General features: G+C 41.8%; 1 protein-coding gene across 5 annotated transcripts in view; it reads left to right on the top strand.

Annotated features, from left to right (window-relative positions):
* The window catches only part of LOC143335403 (CUB and sushi domain-containing protein 3-like), a 318,991-nt gene that overhangs the window by 98,936 nt on the left and 194,121 nt on the right, over window positions 1-25,934 (top strand). For all 5 annotated transcript variants that reach the window (XM_076754808.1, XM_076754807.1, XM_076754806.1 and 2 more), the window contains exon 4: window positions 9,950-10,062. In XM_076754808.1, coding sequence (XP_076610923.1) covers window positions 9,950-10,062 — 113 coding nt within the window. The remainder of the gene's footprint in view (window positions 1-9,949; window positions 10,063-25,934) is intronic.

The following is a 25,934-nucleotide window of genomic DNA, read 5'->3' as shown; positions in this document are numbered from 1 at the left end:
CCCAATTAGAGTTGGCAGCAGATTGAATATTGTCAGCACACTCAACTTGTGTCCTATTGACCATTAATTTCCATTTTGTAAACAATTAAGTCATTAATGTCACGTAACTGAAGTAAGCACTTCAAACAATGTCTTAATTATTCTACAATAAAAGTTTGTTGCATATACTTCCTATATTGATAGATAATGAGTCTGATTTTGGACTCAACTTGTGCATTTGTGTGTGTGTGTGTGTGTGTGTGTGTGTGTGTGTATGTTTCCTCCCCCATCATATTTCTTCTCCTACAGTCTCCCTCTGTCTCTCACATCCCATCTCATCCTCGCTGTCCTTCTTGTCTTCCTCCATCCATATATCTCTCTGTCGACTGTCCCTTTAAGGCGCTGTCAGCCCTGACACCTCCCCTTTAAATGCCAGCAGACACATGCAATCTGTCTCTAGCTATCTACAAAATACAGGTGTGTGCACTGGCATGCACACACATTAGTGCGCGTCCCACAGTAATGTGTGTGTCCCTTCCAGTATATGCATTCATGTGTTTATTTGCCCCTTTCTGTGTATGCGTGTCAGGTTTAATAGTAAGTGATAGGGTAGCCAGCAGCCTAAACAAGCTTTAGCTCATGGGGGCAACACTCACTATCTATCTAACTGCCTGCGAGAGAGAAAGACACGAGGAGACAGAGGGAGGGTGGGAGAAGGAGGTACACAACATTTATCATTTAATAGTGGAAGCAACAACTCCTTTTTCAACAATGGAAGGACACTGTTTACTGTTTCTGTTGAAAATCTCGTGAGGAAAACCAAGTCCAAGCAGTTCTGCTCTGAAAAAAAAGAAAAATGTGTCTCAAGCACAGCCTATACAGGTACTGGCTGGTGGTTTCAGAAACAGTCAAAAATGCAGGATCTGTGCGGGGAGACAGTATTTTACTCCGCAATTATGGATTGGGCTTTTAATGTGTGTCTGTCCATGTCAGTCTGAGTCTCTGCATGTTTGTCTTAGAACCTCTGGGACTGACAGGGAGGTTAATCCACTATTCAACCCCACTCAGAGTGTCTCTCCTCGGGGGTGCACAGAGAGCAGAGATGGCCCCTGTCACCTCCAGAGCTCTGGGACGAGAGCACCCCCCCCTCCGCCACGATGCACCACAAAAGGGCTTATCGTCCCTGGGCATCACAACAGTGCTGAGGGGGATTGGAAGGAATGGATGTTTGCACTGCTGGGTGCCAATAAGAGTGACACACGCACAAACACACACACACACACACACACACACGGTTAGGGACGTGCATGTGAGCAGGTAGGCATATGGCGAGATGAAAGAGTGCACATGCACGCTGATGCATAGTTTCACAGACACACAAAGCCATGCTGCCAGCACTGAATGCTTTGTGTTGGGAAGAAATTGGATTTCTTCCATCCTGAACCTCAGTGTGGTGTCGCTGTGTGTGTGTGATATGTGCATGTGGTTGCTGTGACTTCCTCTCTTTTTGTGAATGCATCTGTCTTTTGTGTGTTTTCACAGACGACACTGAATATTTGTTCTTAATTCAATGTCATAGATAAGTACTGTCCTCTCTCTCTCGCTTCAACAGATCCAGCATGGTTTTATTCATTGTTAAATTGTCATGACCTAACAGCAGCTACAGTGAATAAGTATTCAGTCACACACAATGAATCCCCTTCTCTCTCTTTGGGTCTTTTAAGTGTTTTAGTCAGCTTATCATGGAGACTTTAGAGAGCCAACATCTCTTTCTGTCTGTCACTCACGCTCTCCCTCCCTCTCTGTGTGATGAATGGAGCCAGTCAATGAGTGGGGTGTAAGGGTGACCTGGCCAGGGGCCTTATGTGTGTTTATGTGTATCTGTATCTTCTGAATTTACGTGTGTGTGACTAATTTAATGGATAGCATGCCACCATCGTCAAGGACCCCCTTACACACACACACACACGAACACACATACACGAACGCACACTGAAATACACACACAGAGTTCAGGGTGGGCAGCGAATGACTGATTTACAAGACACACCAGTGACTATTGACCGTATGTACTGTAACCTGAAAAATGATTGTGTGTGTGGGTGTGTGTGTGTGTGTGTGCGTGCGTGTGTGTCACTCAGGCGAGTGTTGTTAATCAATCACTCACTGCAGACCCTGAACTTTGGACATGAGTCGAGGAAATAAATCTACTGACATGAAGGGGAGGAGAGGGAAAGAGGAGAAAAAAGGAGGACTTTTTTATAATAAAGAGAAGGATGCTCTATTCATGTCACTTTGAATATGTCACTGCTGCTAAGATACGTTTGACGGACTTGCTCAGGTTGGGGTATTAATGGAACAATTGATTTAGAGTTGAATTTGAGGTGCTAATGTGCTTTTTGCTTGAATTTCCCTTTTTACATTAATTACACGAAAAGCTGCCTTTGAATATACAGAGACAGGAGGTTCAGTGTCAGTGATACAAAACAGAAAGTGTTTCATTAAACTGTGGCGACTATTATGAAATTAAGAGTAATATAATTTCCAACTTTCATACTAGACCTATGTTTCAAGTCTAAAGTAGTTCTTTAAAGAAGCGGAGGCAATTTGTAGGATTCATGTCATCGTTTCACTACTGTGAGGAGGAAGTGCAGTTACATTAGTAAAGATTGTTATATGACGACTTCTACTGTCAGGTTTTATAGCCAGTGAAAACAACTTTGGGACATTTGTGTGTCTCCAGTTACAATTGTACTCAGTCAGCCTCCAAATCAGCCTCCAAATGAAACATAAAACAGATCCATGTTCATCCTGAGGTCAGAAATCCTCCACCCAGTCAGAAAAAAATGAATAGAATTAACTTTATGGTTTCTAGATTCACGTGTGTGCGTTTGAGAGAGTTTGTCTGATGATCATATGAATATTAAGTACACTCTGCATGATGAAACAGCACTGAAATAAGGGAAACTGATGTCCAAGGAATCAAGTAAATATACCATTCAAAATACTAAATAGTAATACTGGAGCGTTTGATTAAACACAGTTGTAAAATTGATCAAATGTGGCAGGTTTCATTTTGGTGTGAATTGCCTTTAAAATGAGTCCATGGATTTTGGAGAGAATTAAAGTAAGTTACAGTTTCACTTATCTCTTACATTTGAGAAGTTGAGTGCCACAGTGAGCAGCACAGCTTATGACCCAGAGTATGAAAATATAGCACAGTGTCATCAGCATCTGGATATACGCTAAAGTTTAACAGGTCCAAAAAAACAACACAAAACAGATGAAGAAGTGAATAAAGTTAGTTATGAGGAATACATTTTTTTTTAAATAAAGCAAAAATAACAAGCACAAAACATATCAGTTTCCATAGATGCTTAACCATCATGAAGTAAATTTTGATTGCACAAAGTAATGGCTATAGAATAACGACACCATCTGCGTTTACACTGGAACCCTATGAGGATTGCTTTTACTAGTTACGATGCAATGTTGTCTGCTACCAGGTACGATCTCCTGGGAAAATGGAGGCTGATGGTGATCCAGTCTGACTGTCACCATTTCTGTCTCCATCTGTCTCCATTATAGACTAAATGAATGAATGAGCTCACGCTTTTCCTGCTATTCTCTTCTACTCCCCCCTCCACCCGGATGTCAACCCCTGCTGTATTTACATGTTTGCATGAAGCAACAGCCAAACTAGGTTATTACTCCTTACAGAATTAAGACAGTTTCGCCAAGAATAATACCATGTGGATGTTTCCACTTTTTCAAATTATTTAGAATATTGCTAGACAGTTTGACCAAATTGTCTCATCTAATTACAGGGTATTTTATTAAAAGAAATTTTCTCGTACTTCCTCCTAAATTAGTTACAGTAGTGACTGACTGTCGTAGTTATTAATATATTGACCTTAAAACACAGTCCAATGCTCAAACAATTTATGTTTGCTCTGACAGGGAGGACAGGCACAGAAATGAGTATGAAGAGAGGCAGTCAGCAAAGGGGTTCATGGTGTACACGTAGAAATCTACCTTCCTCACGGGAAAGAGAGATGGATGAAAAGGAACTGAATGGCCAGGAAATTGACACAGTTATCATTCTCCCAGCGGAAAGAGACAGGAAGGAAGACAGGAAGGGAGGGAGGGAAGGAAAGGAAGAGATGGATGGAGGAACATGGCGGGAGACTGGAGAAGAAGGAGGTTCAGAGTGTTTTGGTTTGTGGGGTCAGACCTTGGGTCAGCATCAACTCAATAAAACACAAACAAACTAAAGTACAGATACGGACATTCACACACAACCTCAGATGTACACACTTGCTGTAGCTCGCTGACAAACACATCCAGTGGTCTCTCGGTGCTCCTACTTTGGTGGTTAGGGACTGGTAGCTGCACATACTGACACAAGCTGAGGGAAAATAAACAGCCTTTAAGTTACAGACTTAAATGCTGAGCTCCTATCCCCATTAATTCTGACAAGAAAAAAAAAACATCAGTATCATGGCATTGACTCCTTTCCCATTGCCAGTAGATGAGATGCTACTTTGCTAATTTTCTTTTTTACATGTTTTATGAGATGATTATGATAGATGGAAATGGAGTGTAACAAATAATTTATTTGCCAACGTCTGGAACTTTACCGCACCGAGTGAAAATTAGCAATTCCACCCGGTTGTCATGTTTCCATCACTGCTGATTGGATCTGAAGCCGATAAATACCCATGACTGCTGCTGAGTCATTTGACCCAGGAGTGAATGCTGATTATAACCTGCTCCACCAAAGACAAAAGCCAGATGTCAGTGGGTGTTAGTGGGCTTTTTGTCCTGTGTGAAAGAGGCTTTAGTTGCTTGGCTCTGTTGTTCAATAGTGAGCACATTGTGGGAGTGTGAGGATATTTTGGCTGATCTTTACAGTGAGTACAAGCTGACTCTAGATTTAATGCATTTGTGTTTTGGATAAGGTGCTGGGTTGGGCATTGAATCTTTACCATTAATGTTATAATAAATCCCTAGGGAATAATTGCGCCATAACTGCATGCAGTATCCTCAAACCAACATGTTTGTGTGTGCATTTCTGTGTGCTGTCGTAAATATTAATCAGCAGCAGCTACATTATGCATGCATCTAAAAGGTTCAGTTTGATTTGTTACACACTATTCATCTCCCAAGAGGGAAAAGCTGTTTGTTTTCAACCTGTGGTTGGATGCTTGGTTAGCCGGGATGCTGTGCCTGGATGAGGTGGAGGTAGGTAAGGTTAGCATGTTGTCCAAGGTTAGTTTGACCAGTACAGTGCGAGATCACCCTACCAAAGCCAGCCCAAACTGAAGTTAGCTTAGTGTGGTTGTATTACTATTTCTGTTGGTCTCCTTTCTATAGATGGATGAAGACATTTTTCCTGTACTGTCATGTAAAGGTAAATCATTATCAGTTCATCAAAGCTGGTCAGTAACATGATGATTATACCTGAAAGTGGTGTAGCTATATAGGTGTCAGTGAAGGGAAGTGAAATGTAACTGATATAACGATAAAACAGGTTAATGTCATGTCCAGGCAGGCACTCGCACCACTTCCATGATATCCACCCTGAGCATATGTGAATGCATGTCTGTTCGTATGACATGACTCAGCGATGAAACATCAGATATGATTTGATCTGAGAAATTATTTTTCAACAAACCTTAACTGTGTACTACCTGTCTTCTTCTGTCCATCCTTCTTTTTTTTCTCTTTTCTTTTTACAGTTTATCTCTTCAACCCTGTCTCTCCTTTCATGGCAATAATAATAATGGAAAGTCTCTTTTCCCTCTTGGCAATAAAGAGACCATCAGATACAAGGGAAGGAGAGAAAGAGAGAAGGAGAAACAGAGAGAGGGGGTCTGACAATCGCATTAGCCAGACTGCATGGTTGCTTTTTTGGAGAAAATAAAGAGAGTTGTGTGTCTCTATCTATGCGTGTGTGTGTGTGTGTGTGTGTCACGTCTTATGTTTGTGCATGTGTGTGAGAGAGAGAGAGCAGAGAAAGCACTCTGCTGATATTAGCTAGTTCTTCATTCACTTGCTAATGTGATTTCACTCCATACATCACGCACACACTCCAGTAAGAATAAACCTTGACTGTCAGACACCCCCACTTTCACTTTCTTTAAAAAAAAAAAAGTTTCATCAAAACACATAAATCCAGAGATAAATTGTTAAACAGGAAATAGACTGTATTGTGTGTGCGTGTGTGTTGTTGTGTGTTGAAAGTTTGTGTCTGTAGAAGTGAAGCATTACAAACAAGATATTGGAGAGGAAGCAGAAGAGAAATGCAGTCGTTGTGGTTTATTTACATAACACAATACTTGCTGGCTGTGTTTTAATCAAAAAGCTCCTTACAATACCATGAATGCACATTCTGTTTTCAAAAGGATCTTTCATTTTCATTATTTTCATCGGCGAATGCCTTTTGGAACAAGACGGGTTTAAATTTAAAAGAGATATGTCAAGCCGAACACACATTGGCAGGAGATGCAGCTAAGAACATTAAGAACAGAATGCAAACAAGTTGCAGATATATGGGGACGTGGCCAACTTTTACAATTACCCAGAGGCACAAGTTCAACCATGCTGCTAAATAGTCTAAAAAAAGGGGGCCTGAAACAAGACGAATATGTATATTTTTATTTATGTTGCACTTTTCAAAACCTAGGTTACAAAGTGCTTTACAAAATAACACGTTAAATCAGCAAAACAAACATGACAGCAGGAGAAGAAATCCAAAAAAAAAACAAAAACCTAAACAATTAGATCTTGAAATAGTGTGCGTGACTCAAAAAACACTTAGACACAAAGATAAGACTTCAGCTGGGACTTAAAACAGTCAAGAGAGTTTGCTGATTCCCAGGGTGAGACTCCTCTAAAGCCCGGGTCCCAGGACAGTGCGCACTCACTCCCCTCGTGTTTTCAGTGAACGACATACAACCAGCAGGCCTTGTTCAGAGGGCCTGAGGGACCTAGCGGAGTATACAACATTAGTAGTTCACTAATATACTCTGAAGCAAGATTATTCAAAGCCTTATAGATGGAGAGGCCTTGTCATCACAAAAAAACTTCCAGTTGGATAGACAGGAGGAAAACCAGCTTAGTGCTACACCAAATATCCCAACCTATTTTTCTAGACAGTCAAATAGAACAGAGTGATCAACTGTGTCAGAGGCCTCAGACAACTGTCAGTGAACTGAAATGACAATTTCACTGTGGTGTAGCTGCATGAGAAGATCATTTGAAAGGAGGAATGCATTATTAATAGGTGGCAGCGGGGCAGGCTTTAGTCATTGTCAGACTTTGTGGCAACGGCACCTAATGTGATACAGGAATTACACTGACATTAACCGTATTTCCCTATGTTACGCTAAAGCAACAGGAAGCAGTTTCAGCACATAAGATCACACAGAAGGCCAAAATGTAATGATTGTACGCTCATGTTATTGCCATTACTGCTACTGCCAAACCTTTGCGTTTTACTACCTCTTCTGATATGCAGTTTCCTCTGCGTTCACGACTGCCAGATTGCAGAAATTGCACATATAGCTATGCATCTGCTTCAGTGCTATATTGTTCACAGTAGCACAGCTGAGAAGTTTGCATGTTAACGTGCAGATATCATTTCCTATTGAGGTCAAGCGCAGTGATACACTGCTTTATTACACGCACATCATGCTAACGTGCTTGCTGTATGTTGGGAAAAATTGTAAAGACAGATACAAGATGGGATGGGGAAAGGAGGTCAAGAGGGGCAGTGAAATAATAGAAAGGAAAGCATTTTTTTTTAAAGGATGAAGGGAGAAGAAGATATATTGAAAGAGTAGACATGCAAGGAAAGAATTACCAAAAATAGGATGGTAGGAAGCAGAAATACAGAAAAGATATAGATTAGGAACAGAGGGAGAGATTAAAGAGATTATTGGGGTTTTTTATGAAGATGGCCGCTATCTTTGCTTTGAATAGATAGAAAGAGACAGGGGAAACTGCAAACAAGGGAAAGCAAATTGACTGGGGAGATGGAGGCATGCAAGTTTTGATGAGCAAAAGGCTGGATGGACTGAATGATTCGAGAAGAGTGCATGTACAGGAGGGGAGCCAATTCAAGTTAATGACTGAAGAGCAATAGGAGGAGGGATGGGAGATGGCAAATGAGAGAACAGATGGAGAAATATAAAGATGAGAAGGAGAGGGCAGATCATGAATACAATATGAATAGGAGGAGGTGGGGGGGGGGGAGGAGGACGAGGATGGAGAGATGAAAAATGAGGAGACGTGACAAAGTAGGCCCATAATGGAGGATAAAAGCAAGGTAGCAGGGAGAGGAAGATGAAAGAAGGGTTGAGAAGGAGAGTAGATGGAGGGTTGAGAGAGGGCAGGTTGTTGAAGAGAACTCCTTGTTTTTCCTGATAAAAAAAGCTTAATTAAAATGTGGAGACAGAAAGAAAGATAAAAGACTTACAGGTACAAATGTCCTCTGTCAGGTATTTTCTGACATTCCTCAAGTGTCTTCTTTGTGTTATGAAAGATAAGGGGGAAGCGGAGAAGAAGAAAACACTTCACAGTATAGTACACACAGCTCGGAGGAATGAGTAAGGATAAATGCAGAACTAACAGCGAATTAATGAAGAGGTATTCAGTTTGTCCCAGGAAAATGAACACGGTATGCTGCAAGATGTGTATGTCCATCCATGTTGAGATGTATCACAGATGCCACTCTGATGGGGAGTTTGAGGACAGGTGATAAGGAAAGGATGTGAGACAAAAGAAAGGGCGATGTGGACGTAAAAAAAAAATGAAAGTAGCTGTATGAATGGAAGGGAAAGAGGAGAGAGGAAGACAGAGAAGGTGGGGAGGAAGCGTGTGAAGGCGGTGGAAGTAAAGAGGGATGAAAAAGAAGAAGTTTAGAGGAAAGGATGATTCGAGTGGATTGAGGGAAGAGGAAGAGGAGGAGAGATGAAAGAGGAAGGAGGGAAATAGGAGGAAGGGGGGAGGCGAAATAAAAGGAAGAATGGTAGCTGCAGGACAAAAAAAAAAAAAAAAAAAATGTCGCAGTGGCAGCAAGATGGTCTGGCTCTTTTCCATACCTGAAGAAAAAAAGCTTGCCTCCCATTCCTCCATCTCTCTTCTTCCTCATTTAATTCAAAGAGCCTAAAAGCTGACAGCACACCTGGCCAGCTGTGCGCAAGCTTAATTCTGGAGGACACCGTCAAACATGTGGAATGCAGATTAAAGGCAGCCTCCCCTCCCCTCTGCTGTGGACTCCTGTTGTATTGTTCACCACGAACCCATTTTGGTATTGCTGCTCAGCTGACCAAGGCTCACTTTTTTTGTTGCTACACTTTGATCTGGTGGCCTGATTTATTTAAAAGCCCCAATTGAGCGGCGGGTTTTTAGTGCGCCTTTCTTTAGATTTTCAGATAATGGAGAGTTTTTTGTGTTCTGCCCCAGAGGCTCCATGCGGTGCTGCTAAGAGCACACACAGCGCACAACAGTAATAGAAATCATTTGAAGTCATAATGTAGGTCTCACGTGGCAGGCAGCAGTTGTAGTTTGTGGCATTTCTTGTTTTTTGTGCTGAACTGATCTAAACTAAATTGTTTAGATTGTTTGGATTACACCCAAAAGATAAAAACAACAACCCTCATAGAATTTCAGCTATTAAAACACATGATATCGTGGATTTTCTCGTGATGAGGAGGTAAAAATAGATGATCACAGCATACTCAAGCCTGTTATGGATATCTTCAGTCTGCTCTTCTTTTTGTGTTCAGTTGATGAATGTCCCTGTTTAACACATCAATATGCTAATGTCTTTGTTGCTATAGGTTAACAAGCTGCGGAGCCCTTTGTGCGGTCCTCAAAAGCGGGCGCATTGTTTTTCCTGAATGTTTACTGTGTCTGGAAATTTTCTGATAATGTCAACACGTTCTTCTCTGTGTTTCTTCAGGCTGACAGGCTTCCAGGTTCCTCCCCCTGTCACCAGCACAGGAAACGTCTTCTCTTTGAGGTTGACCAGTGACTTCGCTGTCTCTGCACATGGCTTCAAGCTCAACTATGAAGGTCAGAAAGCGTCTTTGTGCATTAGTTTGCGTCTGCGTAGAAATTATATAATGGAACAGGCTGTGCCTCAATCTTGACCTCTGTCGTGCAGAAAAAATGAACATCGTGAATAACAACCACTCTGGCTATTTATTAAATGGAAGATGAAAATCCCATAGCTCACGTAGGACTGTGGGTGCGGGTGGCATTCAGAGGGCAGAGGCTAACCTTGGCAAACTGCTTGTTTTTGAATGCAGATGTAATTGAGCATATGCACTGTGTTGTTTACCTTAAGCAACCCCTGGTGATATTTGCTTCATACGGTATCAGCAGCTCATTGTCAGTGTCCACAGGTGGACTAAGGGTTGCTGACAAATACATTAATATGCATGGATATCTGCTCACAAATACATACATACGAGAGTGGGTTATAAAGAAATAATTTAAGCTAAGGGGACTTTTTTTATGTTGGTGGTTGCTGTTCGTTTGCTCTGAGAGGCCTTTCAGATATTGCAAGTTTTTAGGGAGAGCTGCCGTGTTCTGAACTCAATCTACATTTTTTCCACTCACCACAGGAAAGCTCCCTAATGGGCGACAAGTTCATTCCTTTTCTGCATGGGAGGCTCTCAAACTAAGCAAATCCAGAAGCAGGAGAACATGGGTAGAGCATGGCTCAAAACGAGAGGATATTGAAGGCTCTGTATTACTGATGCACGGCAGAAACAGATTTTTCTTTTTTTTTTACCAGATTCTGCAAATTGATTCATGTTGACCCCTAAATCAAATGATTGGACACGAAAAAGCCTTATTTACAAAAGCCACACATTATTAACTCCAGCTAAAATAGACACGTTTTGTCCCTCTCACACATAAACGTTCTCATCAACACTTCAAACAGCGGCTCATCGAGGCAATTTTTGCATGGCATAAAAAAAGATTCGATTTAATATGTGTTAACCTCCTTTTTTTCCCCAATGAGTTTGAACATTGTTCCAAAGAAAAAAAAAGGTGGTGGCTTGCTTCCAGAGGGAACTTGGCGTCCCCTTTCGCCCTCTTCCTTCAGGGCCTGACTAAACACCGTGGCACCGTTTTCACAGATGAAAGAAGTGATATGAATGGTTGAAGTGATGGTTAAAATTAGAACTCCCTATGTATCAGCACCATGTCCTGTGTGCAGTAAAGATTTCAGATTAGATTTAGATTAGAAAAACTTTGATGTCCTCAACGAGGCAGTTAGTTACGCAGCATAAAACAGAAGAGGGTGAAACCGTCTAACCGGAGGCACACGCGCACACGACACTGAGCAAACCAACAAAACAAATAAATACACTGTTATGCAGTTCCTCGCTTCTCACCGAGCACATCTTTGAGTTGTCGACAACCCACAAGATTCAAGTACAAATATGCCCCACTGTTATTTAAAAGGAAGCAGGCAGTAGATAACACACATTAAACATTAGGTTTGACAAAATGCCGTCATTACGCAGACTATAGGTTTGAGTTCATGACACATCAGAACCCTCTGTTGAAATTAAAGATGCAGAGGTGTACAGATGGCGTATGAGCTGTCATCACATTCGTGTAGTTTTTATTTAGTAATCCTGTGTACTGTTTGGATATTAAATCTGAATGTGGGTTCAGGCTTATGGCTGACTGTAGTGTAACCAAGGTAGCTCTCGTGATGGGCTTTTCCAGAAACTAATTTTAAAATTTTAATAAAAGGCACACATAATTAAAGCAGCTCTCTGCGTTAGAGTCAGCTGTTGAGGCCCTTACTCACGGCGGGAATGTTCCCCCTAAAGAAATGCTGTCTTGTTTTCAGGCTTTCATGCCTGAAGTAAACACGACAGGAGATAGTGTCGCTGATTAGCTGCTCAGATGGTAGAATAAATTTAAACCTGCACATTATTCCATGGAAAAGGACTGGTTTACGCTGGCTAACATTCCAGTAAAACCGGCAGCACTATTATTTACAAAATGCTGTCTTTTCTATTTGTATTTGATGCCTCAAATTTCCTGCAGCAGCAGAGAATCTAAATATTATCATGTATTTAACAAATGAGCCCTTCATTGTTACACACTTTCATAGATAAGTTAAATGACAACCAAATCAATGTTTTGTTCAGATGTTCATCTCATAGGCCGCCTCGTGGTTTTGAGGACGTTTTGCAGGAAGGCCTGTGCTGCAGGAACTGATAAAGATTATTTATTGCAAGAAGCCATCTGGTCACATCTGCCTTTTTTTTTTTTTTTTACAAAAACTTATGTGACATGTGACAAAATAATAAAATGAATGATGGCTGAATTCCATTTAGTTGCTTGAGTTTCAGGGTCCTGATATTGTTCATGCCGGTTCGCTGTCACACTCTCGTGGCTTAATGGAAACCTTGAATAGAACAGAGCCATCGTTAATGTGATTAGCAACGCCTGTGCTTTTTCCTGCTACGACAAGTCAAAATGTCTGCTGTCAAATAGGCCCGTTGAAAAGAACTGGAGCTGGCGTAATGTTTGACATGAATTGAATGTATGTTTCTAAACTTCTGTTCACTAACTTCCAGATGACAGCTTGTTTACATTCACACACACACACACACACACACACACACACACACACACACACACACACACACACAGTGTTTGTCACAGCTGGTTGCTGTTGGAAATGATACACTGCCTAACTGTCTCTCTGTGTGTCCCCCTGCATCGCTCTGTGGGCCTTTGTGCTCGTCTGTATGTGGGCTGGATGGTTGGTGGGTGTTCATCTAGTTGATATGTGTGTCTGGTGTGCCGCATAATGACAATATCACTGATTGCAAAGTGCCTTGGTTTAAGTCTGCACACATGCTGTGCCTGAATTTCTGTGTGTGTGCATGTCTGTGTGTGTTTGTGCTACTTGTATGGCCAAGCAGTTGTCCCAGATTTATTCACTGGCACAAGTTTCTACTTGCGACTTGGCTTACGTTCTTTCTGTGTGACAGTGCGTGTTTGTGTGTGTGTGTGTGTGTGTGTGTGTGTGTGTGTGTGTGTGACATGGAAAGAGTCTGCTTTCAGTGAGAGCATCCAGGGGACTTATCTGAAGAGCCCCTGATGCTGCTACATTCAGCTGTTTAACTTAGTCTGTGTATGTGAGGGGGGGGCTGGTGGAGCAGAGAGGCAGACCACACTTGGCATTTGCTAAAATGCAACATTATGCTGATGATCTGTTTGTCTTTCTATATTCAGCATCTCATACTGTCCACAACACGCAGCTAGTCTGTTCATTTATACAGCCAGGAGGAGATTTTCTCACAAGGAATCATCCACCCTGGTTTGGACAATTTTTTGGCAAGTCAGCCTTAGTCCATGTAATCCTTCTGCCTAATCTGTTACTGGAGCCATTTCAGAATTTAGATTTTTGCAGGTATCGCCTTTGCATTGTCAACAGCACATTTTAAGAAAAGAACTGAGTGAGAAATACCTGCTCATCATGGCGGAAGTGTTGTAGGGCTGTCCGAGTTGGCCAAAAACGATGTGAGATTATTCCTTCTAAAAAACAAAAAACAAAGAACAACAACAACAAAAAAAAAACCATTGGTTTAAACCATTTAAATTTCTGTTTTTGAACATAAGACGGCAAACCAATTTGAGACATATGACTTGTATAGGTACAGTTATTTCAACATGAAAAAGTCTTTTAAAACAAACACATCTCAATCAGTCACCAATACAAGTCCACAAAGTAAACAAATAAAATATTTTTTTATTTAAGTGACTAAATGGGATAGTAAGTTTATCCAGTGTTTAGCAAGAGCGATGCAGCCATCAGCCGCAAAACCGGCTGCAACGTAATGCCTCTGCGCGTTTGCACACCGTCAATATACAAAAAGTATACAAAATCCACAAAAAGTATTTGTTTTTGCCGCTGTCAGGCTCAGATTGTTAGCCTAAGTTTCTGACAACATTACAGAAAAGATCCCTGCAGAGAAAACAGAAACAGCCCTTATACTGCTCTCACCGCCGTCACCAGACTCCATTTACAGAAACAGTAATTTTATCATCATTAAACACATCAGACACAAAGTAAAACTCAGCAAAACCTTCTTGGTTTGTCTTTCCACTGTTCCGTTAATCGGCATCAACTCTGGTTTGGTCAAAACAAACCCTGAATTTGCTGAGTCAGGAGAGGAGCGAGAGAGAGAGGGTGAACATGTTGTTTACATGCACAACTGGTTAAGTCAAAGGTCTCTCTCTCTATGTTTATCTCTGTCACAAAATGTAGTGACTTACGTTATGGGACTTGTGTTTTGTCCTCATAAGAAAGTTTATGATTAGATATCATAATCAAGATAATGCATCCAGATGCAGATGACATAGGCGTAATAGAACATAAGAGTCAGACGACTCCCTCCATGTGTGATGTCAGCTTTGATTCAGTAATTTTACCATGCAAATGTTTTAATCTAACAAGCAGGAATTTATCACAACTAATTTAATTTCTACTTATTTTGACACAAAGATTTATCCCGCGCCAGATGGAGTAAATTGGAGCATGAGAACAATAAGTGGATTAGTGACGCGTCAGAAGTGTTGCAGGTGTTTTTACCAGACTGCTGTGTAGAGGATGACAAGACGAAACTCTGGATTAGCCGATCAATGTGCGCTCCAGCCCTCAACTTTTGTCATGAGCTCCATGAGACTGAGAGAACGAGATCACGACCATACTGAGTTGTTCCAGGTACGTCAAACCAGGAGGGGACCCTGGGGCAGGCCTGGAAGATGCTGGAGGGCTGTCATATCCCACTACGCCATGGAACTGGATACGCTTTGGAAAAAGGATGAATGCATAGATGGATGGATTAACGTAGTGTACTGTGGGATCAAAGACAAAGGCAGTGGCACAGAGGATGCATTACAGTCACACTATGAAACCGAAAATGAAAAAGGTTAATTCATTGATCCCTCTATAGGAAGGGATTTTTCCAGTGGGCAGGACGAGGGTACAGTCGTGTGGCTCGATCCTTTTTTAGCCCGTCCGCTCGGTGGGAAAGACTTTGATGCGATTGTTGGGCTCCTTGAACATCTCTTCCCCTTCCTCAGAAGGCTGTCAGGTCATAACTAATTCATACAGCAGCACATACCATACAGTGTGTATATGTGCATGTGTGTGTGAAACAGAGAAAGACAGTGATGTATAATTTAGCATGATGTCGAAGGCAGTTTGATATTGTGCTGATGAGACGGAATCACAGATTATCACAGCGCTTAGACTCACACACACACACACACACACACACTCACACGCTCACACTCACACACACACGCATACTGTCCTTTCTCAGCATGATCGTTGTTGAAGAATGATTCTTTTTGTCTCCTGTTACTCCTCGTTTTCTTTCGGCTCCACCTTCTTTGTTCTTCCTCATTCATCTTCTTTTACTCTTGTTTTATACAAATAGATTTGATCTTCAGTTAGTTGTGTTTATTATCTTAACCAAAGCAGGAAAACTGAACTAGCTATTAAACAAATTGTAGCTTATCCGCTTTAATGAAGACATAATATAAAAGCACATTTATTGGTTTGCCTGAGATGCGTCCAAGAACTGTTTATTACATACAATATTGCAGTTACTTTAAGTGTTGCAAGTGTATTTTCCTTTGGATTTTAGTTACTTGCATGTAATTTGAGAAAGTTGGAGTTTGTAGTGTGTATTGCAGAAGAAGCTTGTTACCCACTTTGAAATATATAGACATTACAACACTTGTTTGTGTTATATGAAGAGACACATAATGTATGATAAGATCAAATTGTGTTACCTCAAATATAAATGTGCATCGCCCGCATTCATGCAGTATACATTCAGACACTTCCATATGTGCAGAGACACAGGCATGCATGGAAACACATACAGGCATGGACATGCATATCATACACACACAGACACACGACTCCCAGATGTAATCATTTTCTTCAGAACATGGACCAGAGAACATGTTCTTCATCCGAGAACATGCTGCCATGTGACTAACAAGTCAGCAGAGATTTAACTTCACTCCCCTCATCCCCAACCTCTCCTCACTTCTGTTTTTCCTCCTCTCCTCTGCACTTAAAATATCTCCTCCGCTTGTTTTTCTCCACTCCATGATATAACAGTAAAACACTTATTTTACCTTCATTTACACGTACAGTACCAGCGAGAGTTTACATAGTGCCTTGAGACGAGGCGTAAACAAAGACTAATAAAATATAGAAGAGGGAGATAAAAAAGAAAACACATTCAATAAAAAATGGTTGAAGGTGCAAAACACACAAGGAATTTTTCATTTTTTTGTCTTAAAACAAAAGCAGAAACAACAGGTTTACACAGAGTCTATCAAATATAAATCAAAGTCAGACACAGCACATTAAATCCTATGAAAGTAATGAAAGTCATTTTATTTGAAGTAATGCCATGAATTCATTTCGAAGGTAACTGAATTCTGAAGGAAGTGCAGATATAAATTCTTACTGAGGGGGATGGAGAAAGCTGCATTGGTCTGAATGAAGTAAAAGGAGGGATGACCTTCTTTCAGTCTCTCCACTTCTTACCCTTCATCTGTTTCGGGGTTTGAAATTGAACTTTTGCAAGCAAACAGAGGTTGATGGCAGCAGATTAAACACTTTGGGAGCTCTCACTGGCCAGATGTCAGTGACATCCATGAACCATTCTCCATCTGGGCATTTATCCATCAGTTCCACATAGTATCATGGACAGGGTTACTTACTCACAGAGGTTCACAGCCAATCCGGTGACCTTCTGGTCACTCTTGGTATACATAAAGGATTTCGATTTTCTTGGAGGGTGCTAGTAGAAATCTTCACTTTGTTCAGGGCCCAAGTTGTTTGTGTAGATTCTCAGTCAGTCAGATGGTAGTTATTCAAGGAGGGTTCAACTGAGTCCAATCAGTCACCTCAAAACCTTGGATAAAAGGGAAAGGTTAGTCAAGTAAGCCAAAAGAAGGACCAGGATTAAAGGATGGCAAGCTTGGTCATTTCCTTGTAAGGTCGTCACTCCCTCTGGCTCCATTGAACAGGTGGTCAATAGCCACCCTGGTCATTTGTCGACGAAATTAAAACAAGTGTGATGCAGAAGCATCAAGGTGTGACCTTTTATAGTTAGAACACGCTTTAATTGCTTTCTACATCAGAATTCAGGAAACATGAACATTGAGAAAGCTTTCCAAAATTTTTCATCTCCTGCATCAATTATATTTCTGGCTTGGTAACTGCCGGTAAACACAAGCCAACAACATTCAACCGTCGCATTGATGAGTCTGATCAGTCTGCTGTATGCAGGGCCACCGAAACCGGCTCCTCAGAGGAAAACACTTCATGAAATGTGAAATCTGACTGATTGTGCGGCTGATGGGCCACGGTCTGGTGAAAACTCAGGGCCGTTGTCTCATGGGGCCGAATCTCAGTTCGAAAAGCATTTGCATCCATATTTAGAGGCAGCCATTAAAAGGTCATCCCGCCATTTGTTTCTCTGAGTCTCTGATCCCTTATCAGCACTTGATTGATTGATTTTGACTCTGGTCTCGTCGACTTGAGCATGATCTGAGTGCAAAAGTCAAGTTTGTGTGTGTGTGTGTGTGTGTGTGCGTGTGCGTGTATGCTCTCTTAACATCTGAGGGCATGCGTCAGTGGTGTATATTGCACAGTGTAAACAGTGTGTGTGTGTGTGTGTGTGTGTTTGTATGTCCACACGTGCATGCGTATGTGATTGAGGCTTTGGCTGTGGCTCCTCTGATCTTTATCAAAGAGACCTGAGGGGACTGACAATATCCACTCCTCTATCTATCATCCCTCCATCCATCTGTCTGTCTGCTCTCTCACTTTCTGCCATTCAGCAGAATTCAGAACTGAATCCAGGTGAATTAATGGCCGCATGGGAAAGAGAAGGTGACTCTCTCTAGGGAAGGTTGGTTGAAGGAGCTGCACCCTGATAGGATCTTGAAGGTGATATATTCAGTAGTTATATGAACCTATATAAATGGCTGAAACTAAAGATTTACGGATCTTCTATTTGTCATTAGAAAAAAGCGGAGAGGGGAGCTTCTGTCCCAGTTCTCCCAGTTTGTGTCGTGTTATCATTTCTTTATGCCCCGTTGTGTATTATGAGGATGCCTTTAAGTTTAAGCTGCTTATTTTAACATCACCAGTGAGGCCACGTCTGTATTTATGTCAATTTCCTGTGGAAGAAAATCAAGACAGTATCACGAGCAAACAGAGGTATTTGAACACCTGTTTTCTTTTTCCAGGTTTGTGTAGGATTGCCTGATTTTTGTTGATAACTTATGCATTCATTTACTCAGTGTTTGCGCTGTGAGGTAGATGAAGAGACCACGTAACGTATTGAAAGGAGAAGGAATTACAGAGCCTGCTGTTGTGCTTCACAACTCTCTGCTTTTCTTTCTCCTTCTTCCTCCATTTCTCTATTTTACTTCTCTCTGTCCACAGATTGTACATGGCTCAGTGCACATATGTGGCACCCATAATACATGTGTGTCTGTGTGTGTGTGTGCGTGTGTGTGTGTGTTTGTGGCTATATATATATCCAACTATGGCTTAGTTCATACATATAAATAAGAAGGAATTTGTCAGTTCTGTCCCAGAAGAAAAGTGGTTTTACAGTCCTGCAGAGTTTGTTTGTGTGTGTGTGTGTGTGTGTGTGCGCGCGCGTATGTGTGCGCCTGTGTCTGTACATGCTGTATATGCATGTGTTCTTTGTATTCCCATGTGTATATAGCAGGCAAGGGTGAAGTATGTGAGACTTGAGAGGGGAGGAATGAAGTAAGATGGAAGAGGGGCGCACTGTATGTATGGAGTAATGGAAAACAGTGTGGAGTCGAAAAGGAGAAATTAAAGGAAAGAAGGGAAGCGAAGCAGAAGAAAAAAATGAGAAAAGCAAATCTTCAGTCAGAGAGTGTAAGAGACGAAGGACTAGGAGAGGAAGAAGTAGAGAAGAGGAGCTCCCTGTAATAATGTAATGTGCTCCATGCTTTGTTGTTGAACAGGAGAAATCAATGCTGTTTTAATGCTGTGTGTGTGTGTGTGTGTGTGTGTGTGTGTGTGTGTGTGTGTGTTCATTATCTACAGTGTGAATGCAGCTCCTCACTGTTCCGACTGCTGCAAGGTCAGCTTCAACGCAGGGGCATCAGTCAAAACAATCACACACACACACACACACACACACGCACACACAGTGACGGCAGATGTGAAGAGCAGATTGTGAGAAATAAAATTTTGAAGGAAAATATGAGTGTTTTTAAATTCACATCTGCGTCATGAATTTTACAAACGTTAGTGATCGGTACATCATAAACGTGCAAATCAGTGATTTCTGACAATGTGTAGTCGTGCTCTCACGCAACATTTCCAACCCACAGAGACTTAAGTCAGCCACAAGCCTGTTGACAGGACTGAGACACTGTCATATGTCTCACTGTGTCATTGAACTCACTTGATTATTTTACTTTATAGTAATGCATCAAACACATGTATTTAGCTTTAATTTAGTCTGAATTATTTTGCTAATGGCAGAACACATTCTGACCTTTCACTGTGTGGATAGGCAGGATGGGTGAGTGACACTAAAGTAAGTAAACTAATAAGTAAGTAATTAATTAGAGCAAGCAACAATCAATGAGTGGCATTTTCAGTGTTAAGCAGAAAGACGTGGGACTCCTCAAGGTTACTTGTCAAAAACAGGTGACCATAGCTCGTTATCTGGATCATTGTATATCATTTTATAATTGTGTAATATAAAAAAGCTGCCAAATTTCTCAGCCTCAGGCCCCTAATGACTATCCACATGATGTATCAGTTTGATGTCTGGATAATGTAATTACAGTAAATGGCTGCCAGACATCTTCGCGTCTGGCTGGGCAGGATACCGGAGGCGCCTCACATTGCATAAGTCCAGCAAATGACATATTAATGTGATACCTGGATGAAACGAACTCATTCGATGATGGATTTGTATCAAGAAGCTGCCAAACGTTTTAGTACCTGGAAAGGATAGGTGTCTAACATCAAAGATTGTCCAAAAAATAGTCATCAGTCTGATACCTGGCTGATCTAATCAAAGTAAAGTGTGAAGTCTTTCAGTGACTAGAGTCTGACACTAAAAGAAGTTCAGCAAATGATATATCGACCTCATATCTGAATGATATTAAATACTTTTATGATGGAATTACAGCAAATATCTCCCAAACCCCTCTGCGCCGGGACAGGATAGAAATTACATCAGATGATATATTGATATGATATTCAGATCTGTCAGAGAACCACTGGCCACCTGACAAAAATATAGGCTACCCTGGTACATAGTTAATGTCAGTGTGTGTGGAAGTGTGCTTACGTTCTGCAGTGGTGTGTGTGTGTGTTGATAATAATACGGCCTCCTGGCCAATGTCAGTCCATTATTCAGCTTTATATCAGCCAACCAATCAAACGGCCTCCCTTCAGGGTCACCACCTCGGCCCATCCAATCAGCTCCTCCTGCCAAGCAGGAAGGAATATCACCTGATTAGCATAACTAGAAAATGAGCAGGATCATGCTGACATGGCAGTTTCTGACGCCGTGAGTCAGACAGCAGCTCTGAGGCGGCGCTTAGACAAAACATATCCCTCAACATTGTCAGCCAGTCAAAGAGGGTTTTCACCAAATGTAACAGCATCCAATAAAATGTGATAAGGAACATCGGAAGAATGATCTCTAACCTCCTTGAGCTGCGTCTCATCAGCAGATTTCATTATTTAAGGGCTTTCCGTGGGGTCTTCCTCTCAATATTTAATCATCTAATTAATTGTTAAAATGACTATCAGTGCTGTGTCTCCAGCCCTTGCGCTCTGCTTTCTATCAGCAGATTTTCTCATTTCACTTTCCCACTGCTTTTAGCCTCTTAACTACCGTCTCCGAGAAGGGAGAATTGCATTATATCAGTGGAAAGTACGCTAACGAGAGCGCTACTTTGTTCAAGAACAGCTGAATCAGATAAGATGTTAATGCTGAGGCTTACCCACCGAGCCCCTTTTCTTTTCCCTTGCTGCTATTCCTTTGACATTTTTGACATCTTGTCAATTTAATTTCTTGTATTTAAGTGACAGGTTTTTAAAAAAAATATGCATAAATAAATGGCCATGCAACACGACACGGTTCAGTGTGGTGCAGAATAAATGAATACATTTTCAGCAAGTTTTATTGCTATTAGGGTGATTTCATGCAAAGGCTATTTTTGATTTGACATCAGTGTAAAAATAAGTAAAACACAGTGTGGACAAACAGCGAAATATGTTGTGCAGAGGGGGAGCACTTGTTGGGTTGCGGTTGATGTTATGTTATACTGCACTGATGGTACAAAGAGATGAAAGAAGAAGAAAAGATTAAAAGGGATGGGATGGAAACGAGTTGAAAGAAGTGAAACAGGACAGAGGCCAGCTGCTCGTGTCTTCAAGTGTACTTCAGCATAAAAGCTGCTACCACACTGTATTTTCTGATATCACTTCAACAGGAGTTTGAAAGCCGATGTTAAACCTTCCATTGATCAGCTTTTGGAGCAGGGCCCACGCCAGGCATTTAAACCAGTTACTAAAACAGCTAATGGAGTTCTTCTCATAAAGTCAACCAATATGAACGTCAGTTGAACGTCAGTGCTAACATTTTTGTGCAAGGTATAACCTGTTAATGTAGGTGTTGATTTTCCACAGCACTCCTAATAATTGGGAGCAGCACAAATAAGAAAACAAGCCAGTTGTGTGTGCTTCTGTTGTTCTTTAACTTTTATTTTGCCGACAGGAAAATGGGGAAATATGATATTTCTTCAGCTTAATTTACATTCTGTGCGGTTTTCAGACACTGTATCATCACTGCCTTTATATTTAGGATGATTTCTCAGCTGTGTCTGTGTTGGTTGGTTAGTTTCACAGTTAAGGTGCGCTTGGCAGCTTTAAATTCGAGTGTGTGTGTATATTTGTGTGTGTGCCAGTATCTGTCAGTCAGTTTTCCAGGGGGTCTCTTGATGTTAAATTTAATAAGTCACGCTACAGTAACCACAGCTATTAGATATCACACACATTCTGGCACACACACACACACACACACACACACACACACACACACACACACATTCGCAAAGCTAGCTAGCTAGCTCACCTCATCTGTGCAACCAAGCAACACACACACACAGATGTTATCAGCACGGAGCGGTGACTCTCACGCACACACACAACGACAAACTCAGGCTGTGCGCTTTTATTAAATATGCACAGTATACACCAGAGTATGGCTGAAGTTGTCAGTCACTGGAGGGTGACACACACACACACACACACACACACACACACACACACACACACACACACACACACACACACACACACATTGACAATGAGTGTCTCTACAGGCAATAATCTGTACATGGGTTACCAATTAATGTTTCATACACCACTTAACAGCATTAACCTTGCATAGCCCTCCACTGCCGGCTGCTCACTTGGTGTCAGATGGTTTAAGGACAAGCAGAAGGTCTGTCTGAAGGTATTAGCGATATAGGAAAGTGACAACACAAAGTGAACCCCAGAGACAGCACTGTCCATTACACCCATAATACCGACTGTCAGATGGAACGATCAACAGCATTAACTGTTGTAGAGCTATGACCTGTCAAGTGTGAGGATTAGAGTTGAGGATGGAGCTGGAGGAGAGGCCTTTGGGTCATTAAGATAAAGGAGGGAGGGTGAACGTGCTGTGACACATTCACGGTGAAACATCGTCTGTGCAAATTCAGACACTGTCTGGTGTCCAGAATGGAAAACGGTTCTTCCTCAGGGGAGGCGTGATCGTGAGCAGTACATTTTATGGAAATATGCGCATAATCTGTCTTGTGTACACATAAACATTTTACTGGTGATGGTGGCGCTACTGGAAAAATCAAAGGGTCGTTATCTTGGATAATGAGTGGCAGCGTAAGTGCCGTAAAAGAACAGTTTATGCATCCGTTGCATTGATTGGCTGCCAATGCTGACATAAAATTTGGTATAGATTCATGATCCCTTACTGCTAGTTCAATAATTAATTGATTTTCATGGTCGATTTTATTTGTTAAGCACAGTTTTATGCAAAAGCAATTTATATTGGAGGAAGGGTGGTGCAGGAGGTTAACTGGGACGTGACGGTGAGGCGTCAGTGTCTGCCAGCTTGAAACCAACATGTCCCCATCAAGTAAACAAATTCCTTTTGGACGACTTGAATACACTTGACTTTGAATGGTCAAGCTGAGGGTCAAGAGCAGAGTTTTGTCCATAGTTATCTAATGACTGAATATCATACTGACAATGGCTGATCGTTAGCTGCAGACAAGGCGATTGAAAGACGAAAGAGGGGATTTGAAAAGAATGTACGTGTGTGTGGTCTGGGAGAGGAGGAGTGCTTTGGTATTGATCAGCACAAAAAGGCCTTCTGAGAGGACACACTCATTTACTCAGTTCTGCTCAATGACAACTATGGCATCTTTTTTAAAACCATTTGCTCCCTCTCTGCCCCCGCTGTCTCTTGCTTCCCTTAATGGATATTGATTTAGTTTTAGGAACATACAGTAAGTTTCTATCTATCGCGCCAGTTGCGTCTTGCTAACCTCTTCTGCTTCTAAACTCTCCGGCGACCTTTGAGGTGAAGCTATCTTTCCAGATGACAGGTAGCGGGAGTGTAAGTACGAATCTGTGTGTGTGCGTGCAGGTGTGCGCGCGTCCGTGTGTGCATGTGTCACGGTGCGCCGCAGCTTTAGCAGAGTGACAGTGATGTCAGACACATAACGATTTCCCATTGGCTGTTGGCCCCTGAGGCCTAACGACCCGTTATTGATCCGACCAATTAGCATTCACACCTTTAATTAATACTGAAGCCTGATGTGCGCACACAAGCGAATGCACACACACACGCACACACACACACGGTGTTAATTAATAGGGAGAAGAGGGGTGGTTGTGGGAGGAGATAAGAGTAGAAGGGAGGCGGGGGGGGGGGGGGGGTATGGATGTGTGAGACACGGAGGAGAAGGGTCAGTTAGAGAGAGAGGGAAGCAAATCAGGACCCTGACTTAAATCAGTGCAGCCCCTTGATTTAAGGACTAATGTTATGTCAGAACTTAATGGTAAACTGACTTTTGAGACTGTGAACAAGCTTACCTTTGCACATTGAGAAAATTGCTATTGGTTCTACCTCCATAAGTGTGATACTTGCACATTGTTGTGAAGTAGCGCCAGCATTGCGATTGCCAAAGCCCCCCGATGCGTTCCCTTAATATGACCGTCATCTACAGTAAGTCAGAGTAATGAAAACACGTGTGTTTTCGCAGTGCCTGCAAACACTGAACCTTGTACCATTTTGTTTGATCAAGTGCGATGGAGCTGATGTTTTTGATCTCCAGAAAGACAGAGTTAGCCCTTTCAGGTCAGATCAAACAGATAGCAGATCGTGGTATTTTTGTTTTTCTTTGTGTGTGCGTGCGTGTGTGTGTGTGTGTGTTTAATGAAGCTCTGTTGGTAGGATGTCTTTAGGGGGAAATCTAATGGTTTATTGAACCAGGCCTCAGAGAAACATTGATCACCACATCAAGGAGCTATACCCACACGGGCACACAGAGACAAACACACACCAAACACATGCATTTGCCTTGTATGCACACGTGCAGTGACATGCACACCCAGGCAGACACGACAGCGTACGCACACACACACACACACACACACACACACACACACACACACCGGTGAAGTGGATGTAAAGGGCTTATAATTGACAGCGTTGTGAGCAGTCCAAGTGCCGTCATTATCTGCTCATTCAATTACATACAGGGAAATTGCAAGGCTGTAAAAAACTTAAGTACATCTTTTCAACCAACGTTCTTAGATGGATATTCTATCCACAAAAATGAGGTAATTGTGTTGGACAGGGTTATTTTCTTCCTGCAAAATTATTAACTTCTTCCACCCGCTCTCGTAAAATTGCGTCCTCACCCGACTCACTCTAATTGTGTATTTCTAGTTTATGCTTAAGTGCGTTGCGTTTCAAAGGAAGACCGTACTTTTCGCATCGCTGCATTTATGTGAAAGTGTGTCCTTGTTAGCTCTGTTGATGGAGTCATTTTGCATGGACTGTCCCATAATATGATGTATATGTGACATTGAGCCAACCAGTATCATAAAAGGCAGATGGACAATAAGGGATCCATTTTGGCCTAACCAGCAGCAGTTGAGAGAAACAAGGTTTAGCGAATAATATCTGAATACATTTAATTTTATGCTGTGTTTTTAATGCCAGTGTTTTATTGGTATTTCCATGCCAATTTAGCAGTCATCTGCCCCAATCAGTGACCATCAGTGATCATTTTAAATTGCCAAATAAGTCAGTCCTGCCTCTGACAATTCTGTGTCAGGTATACTGTCCTGCTTATATGCTGTTTAGGCTGAAGACAGAATCACCGGTGTGGACGTCAGGCTGCCTGAAGCTGTGTCATGACTGCACTCAATGCAGATTATTATTATTCACACAGAACATCGAGGCAATCTTTAACACTGCCTTTACCTTCAGGGAGAGTTGTGTGTGCGCGCGTGTGTGTTCGGTGGTCTGTGCCGTGGCATCTAATAAACCCAGAGAGACAGAGAGACATTAGCGGTGTGCTGCTCTGAGTCCATAATGTTTGATCTCCACTAGAAGCTGCAGTCATTAGCACCACAGTTGTGTGTGTATTAACGGATCTCCACAGCTGCCAGTGATCTAATACTTTGAACCACCGTTACTCGATCTGGGAGCTTTCTATTTATCCCGCTTTTCACTGTCTCTATCTGACTCAAACACACACACACACACACACAC

Source organism: Chaetodon auriga, chromosome 17 (genome assembly GCF_051107435.1).
Source record: "Chaetodon auriga isolate fChaAug3 chromosome 17, fChaAug3.hap1, whole genome shotgun sequence".
NCBI classification, from domain to species: Eukaryota; Metazoa; Chordata; class Actinopteri; order Chaetodontiformes; family Chaetodontidae; genus Chaetodon; species Chaetodon auriga.
The sequence above is the reverse complement of the archived record's forward strand: the minus strand, read 5'-3'. Positions and strand labels throughout refer to the sequence as shown.